Source organism: Procambarus clarkii, chromosome 53, assembly GCF_040958095.1.
Source record: "Procambarus clarkii isolate CNS0578487 chromosome 53, FALCON_Pclarkii_2.0, whole genome shotgun sequence".
Classification (NCBI taxonomy): Eukaryota; Metazoa; Arthropoda; class Malacostraca; order Decapoda; family Cambaridae; genus Procambarus; species Procambarus clarkii.
Window position 1 is genome coordinate 32,145,614 of NC_091202.1, and position 17,987 is coordinate 32,163,600.

The 17,987-nt window shown below is 40.9% G+C and overlaps 5 protein-coding genes across 5 annotated transcripts in view; 2 read left to right on the top strand and 3 right to left on the bottom strand.

The window, feature by feature from the left end:
• Positions 1-515, bottom strand: part of LOC123767121 (titin homolog) — a 352,063-nt gene extending 351,548 nt beyond the window's left edge. Inside the window, exon 1 of the mRNA XM_069304864.1 lies at positions 462-515. The gene's annotated coding sequence lies outside the window, so the exon portion shown is untranslated. The remainder of the gene's footprint in view (positions 1-461) is intronic.
• A 1,335-nt stretch (positions 516-1,850) lies between these two features.
• On the top strand, positions 1,851-2,849 carry LOC138352307 (uncharacterized). Its single transcript, XM_069304679.1, has 2 exons — positions 1,851-2,020; positions 2,343-2,849. Exons 1-2 carry the CDS (start codon positions 2,009-2,011, stop codon positions 2,802-2,804), a joined length of 474 nt encoding a protein of 157 aa, XP_069160780.1. The 5' UTR covers positions 1,851-2,008; the 3' UTR covers positions 2,805-2,849.
• A 3,624-nt stretch (positions 2,850-6,473) lies between these two features.
• Positions 6,474-7,649, bottom strand: LOC138352308 (uncharacterized). Its single transcript, XM_069304681.1, has 2 exons — positions 7,415-7,649; positions 6,474-7,090 (listed from the first exon to the last, which is right to left on the bottom strand). Exons 1-2 carry the CDS (start codon positions 7,424-7,426, stop codon positions 6,620-6,622), a joined length of 483 nt encoding a protein of 160 aa, XP_069160782.1. The 5' UTR covers positions 7,427-7,649; the 3' UTR covers positions 6,474-6,619.
• A 2,941-nt stretch (positions 7,650-10,590) lies between these two features.
• Positions 10,591-12,861, bottom strand: LOC123767112 (uncharacterized). The gene is made up of 2 exons (XM_045756621.2): positions 11,865-12,861; positions 10,591-11,383 (listed from the first exon to the last, which is right to left on the bottom strand). The coding sequence occupies exons 1-2, from the start codon at positions 11,874-11,876 to the stop codon at positions 10,934-10,936; spliced, it is 462 nt and encodes a 153-aa protein (XP_045612577.2). The 5' UTR covers positions 11,877-12,861; the 3' UTR covers positions 10,591-10,933.
• A 3,110-nt stretch (positions 12,862-15,971) lies between these two features.
• On the top strand, positions 15,972-17,943 carry LOC138349727 (uncharacterized). Its single transcript, XM_069304682.1, has 2 exons — positions 15,972-16,046; positions 17,382-17,943. The coding sequence occupies exons 1-2, from the start codon at positions 16,035-16,037 to the stop codon at positions 17,802-17,804; spliced, it is 435 nt and encodes a 144-aa protein (XP_069160783.1). The 5' UTR covers positions 15,972-16,034; the 3' UTR covers positions 17,805-17,943.
• Positions 17,944-17,987: the final 44 nt, after the last annotated feature.

Sequence of the window (17,987 nt, forward strand, 5' to 3'; positions counted from 1 at the left end):
TGGACCACTTGATAAATTCTGGGGAATGTCAATGTACCACTTCACAATGTCTAAGAGGCCTCGGTATATCATTTGGAAATAACTAACGGGTCTTTACAATTAAATGAAAAAATTTATTTCCGTGACTGGTGGTATTAGGCGTCACAAGATATGTCCATGTTAAATTTATTAACAATTATCTTGAAAACATGTTCACGAAACCAAACATACGGTGCCATAGAAGAAAAACAAACATTCTTCTATTATAACTTGAAGGTTTAACAATGTGTTCAAACAGCACTTGCCAGGAGCAGAGTAGCTTAAAAAATGTCATCAAATTAATGATAAAACTTAATATGAATAACAATAATAACGATTAAAACACTAACATTACAAATGTTGACGCTGTAGTAAATTCGGCAGTTAAAGCCTGAATGCAAAACACGAAATCCATAGGGCATTCTAACTCTCCTGGGAACTACCTGAAGGTGGTCGCAACGCGCACTTTGATGACACCCGCCGTCCACACCCGTCACAGATTCACCGCAGACTGACAAACACAGACGGAATTCCAAAGTGGTTTGATTCAATTTTTCCCCACTGCTCGAAATATGATTCGTGTTTCCCATCGCTCCAAGCATGATTGGCAGCCTGTTCACATACAGCTCGTCCACCAACCTGCCCTCAGGCAGCCGGTTCTCAACAACAAAGATCAAATGTTTGTTAATCCAGCCGCCAAACTCCCTGTTTATAAATGACAAACAGTTTGCAAACGACCCACAACTGATGACGTTCGGACATTTCTCGAACGAAGGTCGTTTCTTCGCTAACGACCTCTGTTCGAATCGCAACACTGTAAAGGCTTCACCCAAGTACTTCAAATACAAATAATCGCCAACAGAACTTAAATACCTAACCTAACCTAGGCATAATTATACACAGCAGTTTAATGTATAATAATATTAATATATAAATGCGAATAAACGTATTTTCAATACGCAATGAGTTAAAATTGATGAATGCGTCTTGAGAGACCCACAGCTTGAACGAGTCTAGCCTGAGCAGGGATGCTCAGGCTGAATGAACCTAGCCTGAGGACGGGTTGGTTGGTTCAACTGCAGTTCCGTCAATGTCTTATTGCTAATACACGTTGCGATCACGTCTATATAAACCACCAAGCAGATAACTTTTACTTGACAACTAATCTCTTTTATGTATATCACTAAATTGCTATAAGAATTGTAAAACAGTATATCTGCGCGTACGTACAGACAAAGGTGGGGTCCAAGAGCTAACAGCTCGATCCAGAAGGCACAAATAGAAAATATAAATAGTAAATACACGCGTTTTCTGGGGTAAAGTCGTTATTTTCAGTCTTTTTTATGATTAACTAATGTGTTTACTTATAACAGAATTAACACAACCAGCGAAATTTATTTCTACCTGTTGCATTAACAATTTATGGGTGATTTGGGAGTCACAAGAATCCCGTCCTGCACAGCACTTTTCTATACTCAGTTTATACGTCTCAGTTCATTAACGGTGAATGAGGCTATTGCTCTGAGCTATTACATTTAAACTGGAACAACAGGACCACATTACACTGAAATAATAGGATAACACAAACTTTTTTTTTATCCGTTACGAAAGCAAAAAATCACGTTTGTTATCATAACCTGAGCCCTGAGCCCTCCTGAGACTTGTGCATGACGCGGTGCAGATTTATACAACGTTTCCTTTTAAGTGTCAACAGAGTGCGACCTGAGCACACTTGTTGCCTTCAGTTCAATGCACTTTGATGCTTCGTATTGACGATAAACATTTTATGAGGTTTCCATTTCTCACGCGAGTAGCGCCTTTCCAGACTGAAGTTGCGTGACATGAGATGTGCAACAGAGAGCACTTTTCTGCAGTAATAATAACAAATATCAGAGCCACAACCTTGTGGCTGTGAGGGAGGAGACTTGGAGCAGCCTGTATATAAGAGCACAGTGACGGCTCCTCACTACATCAACACCGCCCTCACAACATGTGTCTGAAGGTGTGTAACGCTCTGTGTCCAGGCGAGTCTCATGTTTTCCGGTCGGGTTTCGTGGTTTTCAGTCGAATGTTTTGCTGTGTTCAGTTGAATCAGTTGGGAGTCTTGCTGCATGTAGGTGTTTATCACTCTGTGATCTGAAGAATGTTGTAGTATGTCAAAGTGTCAGAGTGACCATACAATAAGCAGTATGCAAGCGTTATGTTGTGATCTAGTGTCAGAGACAGTCTTCTTTTATCAGTTAAACTGACAAGCTTATGACATCCGCAGCTGTGTGACTGTTATAAATCATCTAATTAAGCATATTAAAATATTCTTTCCACAGAGCATCTTGTACTCAGCCCTGTTAGCCTCTGTGGCATTAGTAATGGCCCAGAACTACCACCAGGACAACCAGAACTACCCCCAGCTTGACCAGGCCTACCAAACCCCTAGGGTAGTGAAGCCGGACTATGGACAACGCAGCTCAAACAACGGGAACGTCGCCAACATTCTCAAGGAAGTGGGAGACTTCTTCAAGCTCGTGGGGAGTGGGGACTCCAAGGACCCTGAGCGAGCCAAGCAAGTGATGCTGGCGTTCGTGCCCTTCACCCGCAGGGTTCTGGAGGCCTCGGCAGGAGTTGATGGCGCCAACGTCAACAAGGAGGACCTGGAGAGACTGGGTGCTGCCGAGGCTGTCATGCCATCAGTCATCTCCTTCATGGACAGTCTGAGAGCTATCAGTCCTGGGACTAACCAAGGATATCAGCCGGAGTATTCCCAAAGCTACCCAAAAGCGTATCAGTAGGTCATCCATCAGACACCTGAACAAGATTTATTTATACATACACGTGTCAGAACAGATTAATTGTTTAGCAATTAATAACTATTTGATAAAATGCTATAAATTATGAATAAAAATGAATACTATATTTTCTTTTTTTTCAACAAAACTTAACAAAATTAATTTCCTCGGAAAGCTGTTTGAATTGATAATTGCAAAAGTCATTTGTTCACATCTTAAAAACAAAGAATTTTAGGGTCCCCCATCACGGTGTTGCTAATGGCCGCTTGTGCTTAACATATTTACTTTCAATACACATAGAAACCACATTATCGTGATATATCAAGGAGAAAATCAACAGGAGCTCTGATAAGGATTCGAACCTATGAGCTGGGTATTCCCAGATGTACACTTTTTTGTCTAATTTACTCTCATTCTATTCAAGCATAGTTAATGGACCTTCATAAGGAACATTATATACTTCATAATTCATCATTATGAACCCTGACTTTAGAAAATACTTTGATATTATTTCACGAATGACTTAAATAGAGATAGAGGCTCATGGCATTATGGGATTATCCTAAATTGGACTATCTTTCGTTTCTTTAAAGGAAAGAGAGGAACACAATTGGACTTAGGTCCAAGTGGGAAAGCGTTGCTTTACCAACAGAAAGCGTTGTTGAAAGTTCGTTGCCAGTGGCTCTGTCCTTCTACCCTCTTGTTTACCGTAAGTATAAACAGAACTACAATGACAATTATTAAAAAAAAATGCCAGATCCAGATGAGGTGTTGTACAGCATCTTGAAGGAGTGCAGAGAGGATCTCTGTGACCAACTAATAAGAATATTCAATGAATAAATAAACATAGGACTAGTCCATACTGCCTGGAGGGCGCTGATGTCCCAGAAAGAAACAGATCCCTTGCTGCTAACTACTGTCTGATTAGCCTATGGTCGATAGCGGGAAAGTTTCTTGGGGCTGTAATGGCGAATTGCTATTACACCTGTTACATATTGCTATTACAGAGATAGCATCAACGGGGTGCAGCCAGAGTGAAGAAATATCAATAGTTTGGTGTGCTTCCGGGGTCTGAATGGGCCCTTTGGTATTCGCTTGTCAACGACCTTGATGTTCCGGATGACACAAGTGGGGCGAATATGAGATTCGAACGCATTGGTATACACCCAAAAACATCAGTAAAAAGTGTATAAACATCGTCCTCCAATAATATTTGACCCTGGTGAGGCCTCATATTAACTGCGCCACCCAATTCCAGTCAATGTGTTACAGGAGTCTCTTTTCTTAATTTCCTCTCCGTAAAAAATGCAGTGATTTAGCCTAACCAAAAGCAGGAAAACCTAGGCTACCCACCTACTCTCTCTCTCTGCTCGTCCATGGAGACGCAGGGGTAACCTAAGTGGGTAAGTTTCAAATCGTATAATTATGTCTTTCCTCGCGGAGGGCGAGGAAAGACATGATTATACCAATGGAAACGATTACAAATGAGTTAAACCAAGAACAGACCATTAGATCCAAACTAGATTGTTTGTTTATGGAAAGCTTAAGCTGATACAAGCAAAATAATGCGTGGGCTAGAGGTAAAATACTTGTTAGTTAAATTGTTTAAAGTTTTCACAAAGTTATACTGAACTGTATTATTTGGCAATTTGATATATATTTACTTTTTGATTAAAACCAATTTTGTATCATTTGGCTGAAAACGTTTGTCTATAATTATAAAACCGTTGTTTCGAGTAACACTAAATCACAATAATTAAATTGAATAATTTACAACACTAAACACTAAACTGAATAATTTTTTGGAGGTCAAGATTGCCATGCCCTGTAATGATCTAAATAAAAACATTAAATTGTATCTCATTCTTCTTTCAAGATTGAATGACTGATGTTCTTTTTAAACGGGTGTTCGCATGATTTATTTCTAAATCTTGGTATAAGTTTTTGTTGCTCGATGTTGAACACCTTCGAATTTTGCAATATTTTGTTTTAATTCAACAACCAAAACTATGTAATACTGCATTCCATTATATGGCGTACTAGTGAACTGTACATATAGCGGAAAAAATTGTTTAGCAATTAATAACTATTTGATAAAATGCTATAAATTATGAATAAAAATTAATACTATTTTTCTGTTTTGTTTTTTCAAGAAAACTTATGAATAAAAGTTTAACAAATTTCTCCGAAAAATTTCTCAATGAAACTGAATACTGTTAAGGCTTTGTCTAAGTCTCAGTGCACTGCTAACTTGGTCTGAGATCACTACTTACTACCGCACCCAGGTCTCTTCTAATGTACAGGCCTGAGATCACTACTTACTACCACACCTAGGTCTCTTCTAATGTACAGGTCTGAGATCACTACTTACTACCGCACCCAGGTCTCTTCTAATGTACAGGTCTGAGATCACTACTTACTACCACACCTAGGTCTCTTCTAATGTACAGGTCTGAGATCACTACTTACTACCACACCCAGGTCTCTTCTAATGTACAGGTCTGAGATCACTACTTACTACCGCACCCAGGTCTCTTCTAATGTACAGGCCTGAGATCACTACTTACTACCACACCTAGGTCTCTTCTAATGTATAGGTCTGAGATCACTACTTACTACCACACCTAGGTCTCTTCTAATGTACAGGTCTGAGATCACTACTTACTACCGCACCCAGGTCTCTTCTAATGTACAGGCCTGAGATCACTACTTACTACCGCACTCAGGTCTCCTCTAATGTACATATATAAACTGTATTATTCATCCAGTAACTTGCTTTTAAATTGTTCTTTCTAATATGTATTCCAATCATTTATCAGCATTACAATTTATCTGCCATTCGTTAACTGTGGAAGCCTCGTAGAAATATTCGACACAGGCTCGAATTGTGGAAGCCTAGTACGAATATTCGGGACTTACGAATGGCTCACAGCGTTGCCAACAGCTTCAGTTCCACTATAGCTTAACAGGACCCAGTGCCAGGAAACGGGAGCCACAAATGAACAATTGACTTTGTCGGTTCTGTTGCATCAGTCTGAAGCCAGGGCCGTAGCCAGGTTCTAGACTCAGGGGAACCGAGCATATACAAAATAGGCGTCATGACACCTATCAAATCATTTTAAATTCATTACACATTTTGATTCAGTGTATTAAATCCAAACACATTGAAGATACAGTTTTAAAGGAAGTAAATAAATAATAGAACCTAAAAAACATTAACGTAATTCTATATGGCTTGCTAGCATAATTTTTGTTTATATTTCATTCTAACATACATTAGGATGATTAACTTTTGATGGTACCATAAAAATAATGTACTTATTCTAAGGTTATAAAAGATGCCTTTTCCGGCTAGAACGATGGTAACTAAAAACATCACTGAGGGTATTTACTACAGTTTTTATTGAGAAGTTGATATAGATCAAATAATAAAAAGAAAAAACTTTAGTCCAAGAAATGATCAGTTCAAGAAAAGTTTAGTTCAAGAAAACTTTCGTTCACGAAAATTTTAATTTAAGAAAACTTTAGTTCAAGAACAATTTAGTTCAAGAAAACTTTCGTTCACGAAAACTTGAGTTCAATTAAACTTTAGTTCAATTAAACTTTAGTTCAAGTAAACTTTAGTTCAAGTAAACTTTAGTTCAAGTAAACTTTAGTTCAAGTAAACTTTAGTTCAAGTAAAAAATAGTTCAAGAAAACTTTAGTTCAAGAAAACTTTAATTCAAGAAAACTTTAGTTCAAGTAAACTTCAGTTCAAGAAAACTTTAGTTCAAGTAAACTTCAGTTCAAGAAAACTTCAGTTCAGGGTACCAATAAGGCTATTGATAACGGTGACCATAATCTTGCTGATAATACTGATTGGTTCCAGGATTTATGTTTCTCAGACTGTCCAAGAACGTTATCACAGACGGCATGACAGCCTCGGCAGCACCCAGTCTCTCCAGGTCCTCTTTGTTGACGTTGGCGCCATCAACTCCTGCCGAGGCCTCCAGAACCCTGCGGGTGAAGGGCACGAACGCCAGCATCACTTGCTTGGCTCGCTCAGGGTCCTTGGAGTCCCCACTCCCCACGAGCTTGAAGAAGTCCCCCACTTCCTTGAGAATGTTGGCGACGTTCCCGTTGTTTGAGCTGGGTTGTCCATAGTCCGGCTTCACAACCCTAGGGGTTTGGTAGGCCTGGTCAAGCTGGGGGTAGTTCTGGTTGTCCTGGTGGTAGTTCTGGTTGTCCTGGTGGTAGTTCTGGGCCATTACTGATGCCACAGAGGCTAACAGGGCCGAGTACAAGATGCTCTGTGGACAGAATATTTTAATACGCTTAATTAGATGATTTATAACAGAGTCACACAGCTGCGGATGTCATAAGCTTGTCAGTTTAACTGATAAAAGAAGACTGTCTCTGACACTAGATCACAACATAACGCTTGCATACTGCTTATTGTATGGTCACTGTGACACTTTGACATACTACAACATTCTTCAGATCACAGAGTGATAAACAACTACATGCAGCAAGACTCCCAACTGATTCAACTGAACACAGCAAAACATTCGACTGAAAACCACGAAACCCGACCAGAAAACGTGAGACCCGCCTGGAGACAGAGCGTTACACACCTTCAGACACATGTTGTGAGGGCGGTGTTGTTGTAGTGAGGAGCCGTCACTGTGCTCTTATATACAGGTTGCTCCAAGTCTCCTCCCTCACAGCCACAAGGTCGCGGCTCTGATATTTGTTATTATTACTGCAGAAAAGTGCTCTCTGTTGCACATCTCATGTCACGCAACTCCAGTCTGGAAAGGCGCAACTCGCGTGAGAAATGGAAACCTCATAAAATGTTTATCGTCAACACGAAGCATCAAAGTGCATTGAACCGAAGGCAACAAGTGTGCTCAGGTCGCACTCTGTTGACACTTAAAAGGAAACGTTGTATAAATCTGCACCGCGTCATACACAAGTCTCAGGAGGGCTCAGGACTCAGGAGGTCATGATAACAAACGGGATTTTTTTGCTTTCGTAACGGATAAAAAAAGTTTGTGTTATCCTATTATTTCAGTGTAATGTGGTCCTGTTGTTCCAGTTTAAATGTAATAGCTCAGGGCAATAGCCTCATTCACGGTTAATGAACTGAGATGTATAAACTGAGTATAGAAAAGTGCTGTGCAGGACGGGATTCTTGTGGGGACAAACTCCCAAATCACCCATAAATTGTTAATGCAACAGGTAGAAATAAATTTCGCTGGTTGTGTTAATTCTGTTATGAGTAAACACATTATTTAGTCGTAATAAAGACTGAAAATAACGACTTTACCCCAGAAAACGTGTGTATGTGTGAGTTTACTATTTATATTTGCTATTTGTGCCTTCAGGATCGAGCTGTTAGCTCTTGGACCCCACCTTTGTGTGTACGTACGCGCAGATATACTGTTTTACAATTCTTATAGCAATTTAGTGATATACATAAAAGAGATCAGTTGTCAAGTAAAAGTTATCTGCTTGGTGGTTTATATAGACGTGATCGCAACGTGTATTAGCAATAAGACATTGACGGAACTGCAGTTGAACCAACCAACCCGTCCTCAGGCTAGGTTCATTCAGACTGCGCATCCCTGCTCATGATAGACTCGTTCAAGCTGTGGGTCTCTCAAGACGCATTCATCAATTTCAACGCGTTGCGTATTAAAAATACGTTTATTCCCATTTATATATAAATATTATTATACATTAAACTGCTATGTATAATTATGGCTAGGTTAGGTTAGGTATTTAAGTTCTGTTGGCGATTATTTGTATTTGAAGTAAGTGGGTGAAGCCTTTACAGCGTTACGATTCGAACAGAGGTCGTTAGCGAAGCACTGTTCGAGAAATGTCCGAACGTCATCAGTTGTGGGTCGTTTGTAAACTGTTTGTCATTTATAAACAGGGAGTTTGGCTGCTGGATTAACAAACATTTGATCTTTGTTGTTGAGAACCGGCTGCCTGAGGGCAGGTTGGTGGACGAGCTGTATGTGAACAGGCTGCCAATCATGCTTCGAGCGATGGGAAACACGAATCATATTTCGAGCAGTGGGGAAAAATTGAATCAAACCACTTTGGAATTCCGTCTGTGTTTGTCAGTCTGCGGTGAATCTGTGACGGGTGTGGACGGCGGGTGTGATCAAAGTGCGCGTTGCGACTACCTTCAGGTAGTTCCCAGGAGAGTTAGAATGCCCTATGGATTTCATGTTTTGCATTCAGGCTTTAACTGCCGAATTTACTACAGCGTCAACATTTGTAATGTTAGTGTTTTAATCGTTATTATTGTTATTCATATTAAGTTTTATCATTAATTTGATGACATTTTTTAAGCTACTCTGCTCCTGGCAAGTGCTGTTTGAACACATTGTTAAACCTTCAAGTTATAATAGAAGAATGTTTGTTTTTCTTCTATGGCACCGTATGTTTGGTTTCGTGAACATCTTTTCAAGATAATAGTTAACAAATTTAATATGGACATATCTTGTGATGCCCAATACCACCAGTTATGGATGTAAAAGTCACGTAAATTAATTTTGTTTTCATTTAATTGTAAAGACCCGCTAGTTATTTCGAAGTGATATGCCGAGGTCTCATAGACATTGTAAAGTGGTACAATGACATTCCCCAAAATTTATCAAGTGGTCCACCGTTGTAATACACAGCCTCCGGGAGGCTGTGTATCTCCCGGGGTAGATGGGAAGGACGTGTAGAGCATCAGCTGCTCTTGCCAGGATGTGGAAAGGGAATAACGGAAAAGGAATAAATGAATGAATTTATTTAATTTATATAATGAATTTATTTAATTTATATAATGTAGATGTAATATGCAATTAGCGTGCAGGTGTATTACGGTTTCGAGACATTTTGTTAGACAAACTTCCTTTGTTAGTGGAGGGACGAGTGCTTTTATAGTTTGTCCGGAGTGAACATATTCCTAGTTGGAATTTTCGTATTTTCATCTTGGCTTGACTCACCTATGTCGCCTGACCGTGATTTTATGTGTCCAGACCCATAGTTGCCTGTAGTTTTTGCTGCTTGAATCTGTTGCACATCCTTTCTCTCTCTCCGAATATCTCTATTATGTATGTTAAATTCTCTGAGCTAACGCTGTTAATCTGTAGCGTACTGACGTGCGTATCCTCGGGAACTGAAGTTAGTCACTCGTCCTGGACACTTCCAGGATTACATCTTGTCGACAACAAACAATATCAGTGGTAATCTTAGCATCACTGTTATTTTCATCTGAAAAAAAGTTCCCTTTGTAAGCTTCTTTCCGTCTAACATTCATTCCTGGTACGAATATTCGGGACTTACGAATGGCTCACAGCGTTGCCAACAGCTTCAGTTCCACTATAGCTTAACAGGACCCAGTGCTAGGAAACGGGAGCCACAAATGAACAATTGACTTTGTCGGTTCTGTTGCATCAGTCTGAAGCCAGGGCCGTAGCCAGGTTCTAGACTCAGGGGAACCGAGCATATATAAAATAGGCGTCATGACACCTATCAAATCATTTTAAATTCATTACACATTTTGATTCAGTGTATTAAATCCAAACACATTGAAGATACAGTTTTAAAGGAAGTAAATAAATAACAGAACCTAAAAAACATTAATGTAATTCTATATGGCTTGCTAGCATAATTTTTGTTTATATTTCATTCTAACATACATTAGGATGATTAACTTTTGATGGTACCATAAAAATAATGTACTTATTCTAAGGTTATAAAAGATGCCTTTTCCGGCTAGAACGATGGTAACTAAAAACATCACTGAGGGTATTTACTACAGTTTTTATTGAGAAGTTGATATAGATCAAATAATAAAAAGAAAAAAATTTAGTCCAAGAAATGTTCAGTTCAAGAAAAGTTTAGTTCAAGAAAACTTTCGTTCACGAAAATTTTAATTTAAGAAAACTTTAGTTCAAGAAAACTTCAGTTCAAAAAAACTTTTGTTCAAGTAAACTTTAGTTCAAGAAAACTTCAGTTCAAAAAAACTTTTGTTCAAGTAAACTTTAGTTCAAGAAAACTTCAGTTCAAGAAAACTTCAGTTCAAGAAAATTTTAGTTCAAGAAAACTTCAGTTCAACAAAACTTCAGTTCAGGGTACCAATAAGGCTACTGATAACGGTGACCATAATCTTGCTGATAATACTGATTGGTTCCAGGATTTATGTTTCTCAGACTGTCTAAGAACGTTATCACAGACGGCATGACAGCCTCGGCAGCACCCAGTCTCTCCAGGTCCTCTTTGTTGACGTTGGCGCCATCAACTCCTGCCGAGGCCTCCAGAACCCTGCGGGTGAAGGGCACGAATGCCAGCATCACTTGCTTGGCTCGCTCAGGGTCCTTGGAGTCCCCACTCCCCACGAGCTTGAAGAAGTCCCCCACTTCCTTGAGAATGTTGGCGACGTTCCCGTTGTTTGAGCTGGGTTGTCCATAGTCCGGCTTCACTACCCTAGGGGTTTGGTAGGCCTGGTCAAGCTGGGGGTAGTTCTGGTTGTCCTGGTGGTAGTTCTGGGCCATTACTAATGCCACAGAGGCTAACAGGGCCGAGTACAAGATGCTCTGTGGGCAGAAAAAAATGTATTTATGTAATTATTGTTAGCATTCAAAGTTATATCTTCCTGTTGATTTTATTGTTTTTATAATGAAATATGATGTGTAACCGGCGTTTAAATTAACTAATCAGTGTAAGGCTCACGCAGTTATTCAGTTCTCAACAGCTGTGAATATCACAAGCTTGTCAGTTTGACTACCTCCGGCAGCGTCTCTAGCATGACACTTGGTCACAATATAAACAGAAACTTTCACTCAGATTACTGTTTGACACTTGGACATACTACGTTATTTCCCCTGAATACAGAGTGATATATACCAAGACGAAACAGAGCATCGAACTGACTCAACTGAACAGAGCAGCAATCTCCTCTGGAAACGGCACATTTCGCCTAGAAACTACAATATCTGGAAACCGTCAAACTCACTTGGCAACAGCGATACTCCTCTGGAAAACGGGAAACCCGCCTGGACACAGGGTGTCACTCACCTTCAGACACATGTTGTGAGGGCGGTGTTGGTGTAGTGAGGAGCCATCACTGTGCTCATATATACAGGTTGCTCCAAGTCTCCTCCCTCACAGTCACGCTCACAGGCACAAGGTCGCGGCTGTGGTTTCCAGTCTTATTTTTACACAGCATTTGCGTCGGCGTTAAGTACCCGTTTCCTAGAACTGAAAGTCTGTAAATATATACTAAGAGCGAGGAATATATCGCGCCACATAGCGCTCCTTATGAACGCGGTTCAATTCGTCGTGATGCATTATAAGTAGTAAAAATAGAACAAAAAGTGTTCTAAAGAGAATTCAAATTAAAATAATAACATATTAAGCATGCAATACATGACAAAACCTTCTTAACACTGTGACAAACTCCACCACAGCCACACGCATTATATATTTATATTTCAAGCGAAACTCAGACTTGGAATGGTAATATAAATTTTATTACTTAAATTGTTAAGGAAATTAGTTAGTGACCTGTACCCTAACAGATAAAAATAAAATATTGCAACTTAAAGTATACGCATAACTTAATAATAATTAATTAGTAATAACAAAATAATAAATGTACCAATCCAGATAGTACATGATACCTTCTTACCAAATAGACAACGGAAAATCAATTACAGTAGAACACTTGTCACTTGTAAATAAATGACAGTTGACAGTGGGAATTAATTGCCAATGAAAATCACGAGAGTGCAAAATTACACTGATTAATTACCAATGAACTATTTGCCAATATTCTTTGCAGAATGAGTGGGCTGGGCGTGAGGGAAGTTCAAGTTCAAGTATGTTTATTGAGACAAGAAAGAAATGCATTTCAAAGGGATAGAGTAGCTTAGGCTATTTCTACCCCCCAAAGGTGCGAGGGAGGAGAGCGGGCGGGCAGCACCCAAGCCAGTAGATGCAGGCGTCATGCAGAAGAGACGCTCCAAGTAGACAAGACCCCAATCAGAGGCGCCTGTGAGGCGTGGGGTTGAGGCACACCGACACCAGGCATGAGAAGTCTGAGAGTAAAGTGGCAGAATAAATGAAATTGGTGAAACAAAATGGAAATTGGAAAGCAGGCGAATAAGGCAAATCGGCACGAGAATCGTCCCGATTTAGTGTGTACAGGCGGGCGGGCGGGCGGCAGCGCCATTACAGGCGGGCGAGAGCGCCGTTACAGGCGGACGGCAGCGCCACTGCCGGCGGCCACACAGGAAAAAATGTACAATATGAGCCCCAGGAAAGAAACACAGCAACAACACAGGCCCCGCGAAGGCACAGCAGGAAAAAATATATAACAGCCAAGCCGGGGGCGGAAAGTAAAGCTCAGTGCAACACCTGGAATACCAATAAATATGTAAATTTACACAAAGGGTGACTGTGGCGCCAGAGGGCCGCCGAGGGGACCGGGAGCGAGGGGAATAACTCAAGCCGTGGAAAGAAGGGGAAAGTGCAAATGAAAAACGAAAGAGGCCAAAAGGCAAGGAGGGAAGGGAAGCAAAGTCGGAGAAAGGAAGGCATGGCGAGACAGAAGGCAAAGACAGGTAGCGGAGGGTAGCCAGGAAAATGCCCAGCCTGTCAACAGGCGGCCAGAGAAAACGAGGCATGACGACACAACAGGATTTTGCCCCACTGTTCCTGTCTAGTATAGATATGTCGGTGATATCGTGTGTTTATGGTCCACTACTTTTGATCTTTCTGAGTCTCTTGATCAACGCAATGCTTTAGTCCCTTATCTTGAGGTTATCTTGAGATGATTTCGGGGCTTTTAGTGTCCCCGCGGCCCGGTCTTTGACCAGGCCTCCACCCCTAGGAAGCAGCCCGTGACAGCTGACCTATTTTACCCAGGTACCACCCAGGTACCTATTTTACTGCTAGGTAACAGGGGCATAGGATGAAAGAAACTCTGCCCATTGTTTCTCTCCGGCGCCCGGGATCGAACCCGGGACCACAGGATCACAGGGCTTGGATAAACTTTTCACAGGATTTTATAATCTTTTAATGTCAATTTTGTTCTCAAAAACCAATAATAGAGTAAAATCTATTTTAATTAAGAACTCGCCTATTGCTTCGGCAGGATGTGTATATTCGATGTCTGGCAAAGATGGTGACCTTGAATATATCAGACAGACGGCCAGAACACACGCGTCTCCCAACATCCATGTTCAACAAGGACTGCATAACAGTCTAAGGCAACGAGCCTCTAAGTTAGCACTGCTGATCACGCCATCGAAAAGACTGCCTCAAAAACAGAGTCCACTGCACAGGCTTCTTAGAAAGAAATTTGATTGAGTACTTAACCACAAAGCTAAATGTTTCTACTCATCAGCTCTTCGCTTAGGGAAAGTGGAATAATAATTGCTTTAAAAGCCATATAAGAAATACAGATTTATTTATAAAGTTACGTTAGATAGAGGAATTCAATGAAAAAAGAAACACTTGCAATTGACTAGCAAACGAAATGGAAGCTGTTGGCGGGTGCGTAGAGGCGACCCAGAACGCCAGCATCGCAAGAGAGGTTCCGCAAGCTGCTGTGTGATAATGGCAGGCCTTTTGCACTCTTGTAATTCCAGAAATGTTTTTTTTGTGACGATTAGAGTTCGTGGAAGCCATGGTTCGAGTGAAAGTCCCCAGGTGAGGGGGGCGGTAGAAGGTGCCCTTCACTAGTGACCCGTAGCTGCCCTCCGACACACGAAGAGTCCCTCCGCCATCTATAGCTGCCCTCCACTCCTCACAGCGTCCTTCCACTACCACCGTAGCTGCCCTCCACCGTAGCTGCCCTCCACCGTAGCTGCCCTCCACCGTAGCTGCCCTCCACCACCCCTGTTGCTGCCCTTCCCGGCAGCTACGGGTACAATCATGCACGAATCACGTCCGGACTTCACGATAGCGTAGATGCAACACGTTTTTTGTACTTTACTAGTGGGCAAAATGACTTCATTTGAAATGAGACTCATCGCTGTAAGATGTATCGCGTCTTGCATCTTCACGCGGGAAGTGATGAGTTAGCCAAGACTTTTGCTCATAAAGAGGGAATCGGTTACCATCTTGGACTGCCTTTTAGCAGCCTGAAGGGAGTAATATTCCAGGAACATCAACAAAATCTCATAGAATTGAGACAAAGTGAAATTCACTCCAGTAACTCCATCTATCCTACTTCTATTATGCAGGAAGTACCGCACGTCTATGGGTCATCCAATAAGATTAACAGACTTCTAGATGTTACCACTGCTAGGCTTAGGCTCGGCTGCAAGTACCTCTGGGAGTTTGTAACATCTGCTGATGTAGATTTGACTAAATGTAAACTCTGTCAGCAGAACTATTCGCTTACTTTGCGTCATTATATAATGGAAGGGGAATGGAACTATCACGGGAAAGCGCCAAGCCATTAATTATATAATGGAATGTGAAAAAATTGCGGAATTCAGAGATAACACCATCAATGGTGTCCAAGAAATGTGTAAGTACTTTATTCATAATGATGTGCTGCCGGGAATCTTAGCGAAATTACGTCCTCTAATTACTAAACACAAAGCTGTTATTAGGACAATATACAACTCTGGCCCCAGATATCACTCGGCACCCCTTCTCAAATCTCTGAATATGTTAGATATTAAGTCACTGCACATCCTCTCATGTGTATTATATATATATAAATATATATATATATATATATATATATATATATATATATATATATATATATATATATATATATATATATATAAACACGTGATTAAAAATGTGACAATGTCAGACCACGGAGGAAAAATGAAACAGGAATTTCCTTAAGTACTTTCGTATATTAATACATCTTCAGAAGGAGTGATTTTACAGATCGAATACTGGACATAAATAGACTGCACATGACTGTAAAGCTACCGCCCAGTTGAAAGAAAAAAGGAAAAAAATTGAAATTGCATCTTTAAGTAATTACTCGAAGATTAAGATGTGTCGCATCTTGCATCTTCAAGTAATTACTCGAAGATTAAGATGTGTCGCATCTTGCCTCTTCGGGTAATTACTAAAAGGCTCGACTTGTTATTTTAAGCTCAAATGAGGTGGTACAGAGCGGGACGACCTTGACCTCTCAACCTGACGGGTGCCAGGTATAAATGAGAGGGCAGGCACCGGACCCTTCACTTGATCCTCGTCGTCCAGCGCAGCATGTATTCCCAGGTCAGTGCCCCGCTGGTGAGTGCCAAAATGGCTCCAAGTCAGTGCCACACTGTGTGTAGGTGAGAGTCAATGACTTGTTAGCTAAGACCCACACTTGGTGTCTAGTAGAGTGAGAATATTACAAAACACATCACCAAATTTGCATGTCTATGGTAAAGTAGGAAGCAAAAATGACATTGATGACCGACCAAGAAACGTATATAAAGTACACAAATGGCCAAAAGACTGCCAAAACGTTGTCAATATCAATAAATAAAAGGCGTTGCTTGTACGTCATGACCACAGCTACCGCATCTATAACACTACCATACAGCAGACTAATGAAGATAAACGGAACTAGACGCAAGGTTCCACACGTCATTAAATGCTGTACAACGAGTGGGAGCTGCAGGAAAAAACATCAAACAAACCTTAGAAACAGTAAAAAAAAATCGTTGATTTCAAGGACAAAAAATAAAGTTTATTCAACAGTACAATTGTCTGGTGTTCTGGGACTACTGCATCCACACATGGAGACCTCACCTTCCAAAGAACATATCTTCTATGGAGAAACTGCAAAAACAGAGCAACAACAATAATCCCATAACTAAGTCGACTCTCAATCCAGGAACGGTTGAGGGCCATAGGATTAACAATACTGCAAACCAGACATGACAAGGCTCATCTCATCGAGACCTTTAAAATGCGGAACAAGTTACAGGACAGTAATCCAGACCGCTTCTTAAAATTGTTCAGTGTAAGGTAAACAAGGAAGGAATAGCTTCAAGTTCAACAAGCCGACACAAAATAAGATATTTTTTTCACTCCTAGCGTTATAAACCCACGGAACCGCCTACCCGCCGAAGCTTCAGGACAACAAACTGGCGTCTCTAGGAAGCCTTCCTTATTGTGGGGGCTGGTGAGTCCCCCCCCCCTTCATCCCCATCATACTTGCCATTGACAATGAATTAGTTCTTAATCAATACAATTATAGCGTCAAGGGAAGCTGACGGTAGTTGGCTGACGCGTCGGAAATCTTCCCCTCTGTGTCAAGGGAGGCCTATCACTCACCTGAATGCTAAGTGTCAAATTCAAATGCCCCTTCAATAGCCAAGTTAAGGATCAAAACCAGTTTCCTTTACAAAAGTCAGATACGAAATACTGTCACTTAAGACACCACAAAAGTAGAGGAGTAATCTCTCACACTCAGGTTGATGATTTCATAATTTTTAAAGGTTTATTTTTAACTACTTCCACAATCTCTGCATCGAAGTCAAACGTAAATATTTGTTTATTTAATAACTGACATGCTCACTACATCATTGAATACAGTATACCTTCTTATTTTTCCATCAGTGTGCTATGTGCGTGTTGCTGTTGGCCTCGCTGGCAGCGGCGGCGCCCCAGAACTATCCATTCGGCCAGCCGCCCCAGACCTACCAGGCTACGGGGGTGCTGGAGCCCGAGTCTGCAGACCTTGGCTCAAATGAGAGGATCGTCGCCGCCACCATCGACATTCTGCCAGAATTAGCCGAAGTCTTCGAGCGAATTGGAGTGGATGGTTTCAGCGACGGTGAGCGAGGCCAGAAGGCGATGTTGGAGTTCTTGCCTCTCACACGCAAGCTCTTGAAGGCCAGGGCAGACGCTGAGGGCACTGAAGTAAGGAAGGAGGACCTGCAGAGAGTCAACGCCGCCGAGGCTGTCATGCCCGCAGTCAACGACTTCGTTAACAGACTCAGAAAACTGAACGTGTATGGATCCAGTGATGCTCAGCAGTAAGGATATCAGCTGGCTACGCCGTTCTTAACTCTAGAACTTACATTATACAATAAATACACATAGTATAAATTAAATACTTAAATCATAACTTATATGTATAATTGTATTTAATATTTTCTAAATAAACTTTGCAAGAAATTATTGTTTATATCTGAGACACTGATGCAGAAGTACCAAAGCTCA